The sequence below is a fragment of the Mytilus galloprovincialis genome, chromosome 6 (genome assembly GCF_965363235.1).
Source record: "Mytilus galloprovincialis chromosome 6, xbMytGall1.hap1.1, whole genome shotgun sequence".
NCBI classification, from domain to species: Eukaryota; Metazoa; Mollusca; class Bivalvia; order Mytilida; family Mytilidae; genus Mytilus; species Mytilus galloprovincialis.
The window spans coordinates 99,680,050-99,686,614 of record NC_134843.1 but is presented as its reverse complement, the minus strand read 5'-3'; the positions used below and the strand labels follow the sequence as shown (position 1 = coordinate 99,686,614).

Sequence of the window (6,565 nt, the reverse complement as noted above, 5' to 3'; positions counted from 1 at the left end):
AATGCTCCATTTATTGGCATTATGTTTTTCTGGTCTGTGCGTACGTTCGTCCGTTCGTCTGCTTGTTTGTCCAGCTTCAAGTTAAATTAAATTGAAACTTAGTACACATTTTCCCTATAGTATGATCTTTTTAATTCTAATGCCAAATTACAGTTTTATCCCATTTTCATAGTCCACTAAACATAGAAAATGATAGTATAGATGAGGCATCCGTGTACTAGGGACACATTCATGTTTCTTCAAATTTTCGTCGTATCGCTGTCAATTTGTGTTATAATTTTAACGTCGATATCAATAAATATTTCATTGTTTACGAGAAATATGCAATTTACTATCATTGTTATAAATCCTAAATATGGCCAATTATATTATAGTTTAAAAAAAGAAATTTATGAAACATATTTATATCCGCTAACCGAGCCCCTATTGAGATCGACAAACTCAACAAAAAAGATTTGAATACAATACGGATATTTCTTAGAATTGATGGTCATCCTATAAAAGTTACGGTCGTCCTATATAAATTACAGTCAGTCTTTACAAATTACGGTCATCCTTTATTTACAAGTTACGGTCATCTTTTTACCAATCACGGTCATCCTTGTTTTATGTTACGGTCATCTTGAAAATATTTTGATTATGATTTACGGTCATCTTAACGATTTTTTCAAATCGAATTTCCCGTTTCATGCACATTTCTCAGAAGTAATTAGTGATTTCCGAGTGATTCTTTTATAAATTTACATCGTTTCAATGTATGATTTGTAAAGAAAATGATATAGAAACACTTAAACAGACAATACAGAAACTGACCTAATTTTTCATCCGACATCTTGGGATGACCGTGAATGCAGTTACGGTCATCAGCTTTACCCCAGTGCAAATGGGAGATATAAACGACATTAACTTTCACAACAACAAATGGAAGTTTTTAACGACTGGCTAACATTAAGTTGCTAAATACTATATATGTATATATTGAAGGTTTCAAAAAGTTGGTAATTATTTTTTTTTAACTTTCAAAAAAAGATTAAAAACATTCCATATATTAATTATATGTCTTTTTGAATGAATTATGAATACTAAATTCTACTCAATATCAATTATTTGTAATGATTAAACATTGAATGAAATAATTCTTTACAGATACAAAATCTGGTAATAAAAAGGGGAGATAACAACACATTTAAGTTAAATTGAACTTACTTTAAGTTAAATATAAATGTGAACCGTGTGGATCTAGTCATTTCCAGCCATTAGCGGAGAAAAAAAAAGACAAAATACCTAATTATTTGCATGAAAGTCCGTTGATTCATTGTCAGATAATGAAACAGATAGTCGTTTTGCTAGAAATGGGTTAAGCTAGAGAATTGATGAGAAGTAGTGAATTCGAAAACGATAATCAACTCGCGACTAAAGTCGCTCGTTGATTATCGTTTACGAATCCACTACTTCTTATCAATTCTCTACTACAGAATGTTTAAATGTTTTCAACAATGATGAAAGTATTTTCATTTTCTGAATTTAATTTAGATGAAATTTGGATTTATGAAAAAATAAGTTATTAATTGGTATTACGTAGCTATCATTTCGGTATCAATAGAACACAATAATAAAAGATGAACTGCAATTACAGTGTTATTTCCTGGATTTACATTGAGAAAATATTGTTACACCTGGGGTGTGTGGTTAAACCTTCGTAGCAGTCTGAGCTATAAATATAAATATAAAACATAGATATTATGGTAATTTTTAATACAGGCACTGGTATAGATACATCAATATTAATATAATATCATATATATATATGATAAATCTCCAATATGTGGATACATATTAACAAGAGAGATTGGTCAAATTTCAATATTTACAAAACTATTTAGTTGTAGTTATAGGGTATATAATAATTATGGTCTCAATAAAATATATAAGTCTTGAGATTCATTACGTATGTTGGTTGAAGGAACCGCATAAAGTTGAAAATAAATGAACCAACTACTAACGTTGTTGTCAAATCTATAAAAGATATTGTTGAAAATCTATATAGGAAAAAAGAAATAGATTCACAAACTTATAATTTCTTGAGGAATAATAATGAATCAAAACACGGACACATGTACCTTCTTCCAAAAGTTCATAAAATTAATCTAGAAATAATTAATGAGGCATTCCGAACTGGTCAAATAGTTGGAAACATAAACATTCCTTACGGACCAATCATCAATAAGTGTAACTCTCCCACGAGACGCATTGAAAGATTACTGGGTCTAATCTTAAAACCATTATTGAAGAGGCATAACTTTTACATTCAAGATACAAAAGACTTCATTAATGAAATAGAGTCACACGAGAGGTCACAAAAGAATACATCCTTATTGCCTAAGATGTAACGTCGATGTACACAACTATGAACATTGATAACTTAGAAGAAACAGTTATCAATTCATTAGAATCAATTGACACACAAGAATATAGTTTCAGCAGATTTTACTATAATGTTCTTTAAACGGTTGCAGTATTTCTTTGCATGTGAACTGGGTTATCACAGGTTTCAGGTAATGATATATTATGCAAATCATTTGCGGGTTGTACCAATATAGAAAATAATTTAAAAATATGTGATATTGAAAATTTTTACTTTATAAAAGAAAAAAGAAAATGAATATACAGATAAAAGAAATTATGCAAGAAAATTATAAAAAACTGTTTTTAAAAAAATTGAATTCGTTAACAGAAAATAATAAATTATTTATTTATAGTAAAGTTAAAAAGAAATATGAAATTGAGCCTTATTTTAATAAAAAATAACTCTGAAATCAGGAAATGTTTTACTAAATTAAGGGTAAGTGACCATATTTTGGAAATCGAAAGGGGCAGATACAGAAATATAAAAAAAAAAGAGGAACGTTAATGTCAACATTGTTTTTTAAATAAAATAGACGATGAAGAACACTTTCTGTTTGTATGTAAAAAAATGAAAAATTGAGACTTGAATTTTTACAGAAAGTTAAAAATACTTATTCTTATATAGATAATATGGAGAATTTTAATAAATTGATTTTATGTCTTTCGTGTCCGTTAATTATGCAGTATGCTGCTCCATTTGTTAAAAAGTCATGGTCACTGAGGAGAGTGGACTCGACAGCTGCATGATATGTACATATGTATATAATGTCTTATTAATTTGTTCTTCTTTGTTTTTTATGATGTACTGTTTTAGTAATTGTTAATTTGTATGTCATGCCTTCAACCCCATTGGGGTATAACTGTGCATTTGTTTGTTTAATAAAGTTAGATATATCTTTAGGTAAGGTGTTGAGTCAATGGGGGCTGGTTGCATTGGTTGGATGGAGTCATTGAGTGCAAAAAATCAATTTTCTTTTACGATAGGGTTGTTGTATATCAAATGAAAGGTCATGATGTGTACATTTGAAATATCAAATTCCCAACCTCCAAAAATTGGTTGGATGGGGTTATTAAGTGCAAAAATCAAACTTTTTACAACATGGCGTTGTCGCATATCAAATGAAAGCTCATCTACCCTGTGTTACATATATCATACTTCCGATCTCAAAAATGTAGGCGGATGAGGTCATTAAGTGTAAAAAGCGAAAAGTTTCAGAAGGTATGCTTGTCGTATATCAAACGAAAGGTCGTACAAAGAACATTACGAAAATATCACTTTTACAGGAAAGACCTTTAACAATTGAGATGCTAGTTATTACGAATTTTATTCTTTGCACAAAGATATGAGCATTATTATGATATTCTGGTTCAATGAGTTTTCCCAGATTTTTGCCCATTAGGACTTCGAAATTCTGTGCAATTCAATGTGCACTTTGTCACCACAAGTCAAATGACACTCCCACAAGGTGAGTTATTGAGAGGAGTTTAAATTTAAATCAATATTTAGCACTGTAATTTTTCTTTATTTATTTTTAATGAATACTTGTTCAAAATTAAACAAAACATTTAACCCCGTGACATTCTACTACTTCTAGAATAATATACTATATACTCTAAAATTTCACCAAAAAATCACTCCAAAATCTCACTCCAAAAATTTCACTCCAAAATCTCACTCCAACACTCCACTCCAATACTCCACTCCAACACTCCACTCCATAAAATACATTATGCCGTATAAGACATGCTTATTTGAAGTCAGGATATCATAATCCTCTAGAAACGCCTCATGGCGAATTTTTACCAAGACTCACTCTCATTTTAAAATCTGTTAAACGCATACAAGGCTCACAAACTAGAACAAGGTTGCCGATTACTTTTCCAATTTTACAGGAAATCTGCCTTAGAATGAGAAAAGGCGTGTTTTGTAAATATATTGCTTGTTTGATAGAAACAACTTGCATAGTTGCGTTTTTCGCCTTTTTGAGATGTGGAGAATTTACCGTCATGAATGTCGATAAGTTTGACCCTCTAACTAGCTTATGCATATCTGATATTATTTTAAAGACTGATTATGCTATTCTGAGACTTAAAGAATCTAAAACTGATCCATTCCGAAAGGGAATAGATATTAAACTTTTTAAAATAGATAACTCTATTTGTCCTTTTTTGGCTTTAATAAGATTTTTAAGTATAAGGCATTCTGAATTTGGAATTGGATTTCCATCTGATCCGCTTTTTATAACAGTTAATAGGGAAGCTTTAACAAGACAATTTTTTCTAGTGAAATTGAAGAATATTTTAGAACTTTGCGGTTATGACCCAAACTTGTATAATGGTAATTCTTTCAGATCTGGTGCCGCAACTAGTGCGGGGAAAGCACGCGTAGAAGATCATATGATCAAAGTACTTGGTCGATGGAAATCAGATAGTTATTGTAGATATATCAAGATTTCCCCAACTTCTATCAAATATGCTCAACAAAGTTTAACTGAGTCGTAAATTTATTTTTACATTTGTATATACCCATTGTGTTATATAGGATTGTTTGCTTCTGTATATTAATACACTTTATTTTTAGTTTACGCGGTTAATTTCTCTTGTCTTTGAAACAAGTTTATTATCGTTGATATATTGAAGGCTAAACCACCTCACACCATCCTTGGGGGCACTCAGCTGATTCTCATCTGAGTTTTTGGACATTAATGAAATTTTATTTTCTGGATCTATAAACCAAATTTCATTTATTCCCCCAAGAATTCAGTTGTCTCATCACCACCGTCAGTTCAACTCGTTCGGCAGCCATGCTGCGCTGTCTAAAGCAGTAGGGAGCCATGCTGTGCTCCCTCGGAACCATGCTCGGTTCCTTCGAACTGACGGGTGTGTCACTGCCTTTGAAGTTTGCTTCTCATGAATGCTAATAAACTTTTTAGGCAGGGACCGGTCAAAATTTATACATAGATGAGATGATTCCCAAGGGCCAAAAAATAATTGTATAATCATAAACTTATGTAAATCTATTGAATAAAATTGGTAGTCTATATTCTCAATTTTACGTTTAGGAGTACTTGGTTTTCCACTGGGTGATGTTGACCACAAATCGCCAATGAGACATATTTATTACTTTCACGGTCTTCATCAATGATCTAGATATTTATTTGTTTTACAGTTTAACTCACACACATATTATGTTCTCTACAGATGTCTTTACTTTTGCGGTCAGTCAAAACTTTGATGTATCACTATTTAATTAGTATTTAGATAAGCACGTACATAGTATGAAAGAGATTCTACGGACATTAAGCTGTTCTCCATCTAATTATACAGTTTCAAAGGCACATAGAATCTTGAGTCATTTAAGGTCTTTCACCTCTACGATTCCGGGATGATTGACAGGAATAAATATGAGGAAACGAATATAATTAACATACTATATAGTAAAAAATCATTTCTGTTGATCACCGAAAGGGGAAGTGGTCTAGAACACAGTATTATTTTATTTAGGGGGTTCACTATACACGCAAATTTTTATTAGTCTTCACTTCAAGGTTAATCGAAGGTTAATCGAGCAAATTTTATTAAATAAGGCTTTTTACAGTTTTTTTACTTTACTACGGGCTCATAAGGATCTTAAATCTGATTTTATTGCTGTGTCCACAATAGACACAGCAATACTATTCTACGTATTTCACCTGTATCGGTTTGGACAATTCCATGGACTATTCCATACACACACCATTATGCTTAAGGGGTTTTCATATGTCATGTCAAGATGATATAGGCTATTTACCGTTGTTTGCCACAAAAAAAAATCTGGTAAAGTCACTTTTCTGAAAAACCAATATAAATATAGTTAACCTATTTATATATTTAATCTAACTGTGTTCATTGACCCGAATGTTTTAATGATAACACACACCGAAAATTCGTGTTGGTCTATTCCATGACATTTGCGCGGGAAAAAAAAATCTGGTAAAGTCACTTTTCTGAAAAACCAATATAAATATAGTTAACCTATTTATATATTTAATCTAACTGTGTTCATTGACCCGAATGTTTTAATGATAACACACACCGAAAATTCGTGTTGGTCTATTCCATGACATTTGCGCGGGAAATATTCATCAGAGACTTAATTTTAATGGACGTTCATTTGGAA

General features: G+C 31.2%; 1 protein-coding gene across 1 annotated transcript; it reads left to right on the top strand.

The window, feature by feature from the left end:
* Positions 1 to 3,856: 3,856 nt before the first annotated feature.
* On the top strand, positions 3,857 to 4,908 carry LOC143078493 (uncharacterized). Its single transcript, XM_076253354.1, has 2 exons — positions 3,857 to 3,872; positions 4,169 to 4,908. The coding sequence occupies exons 1-2, from the start codon at positions 3,857 to 3,859 to the stop codon at positions 4,906 to 4,908; spliced, it is 756 nt and encodes a 251-aa protein (XP_076109469.1).
* The last annotated feature ends 1,657 nt before the right edge of the window (positions 4,909 to 6,565 follow it).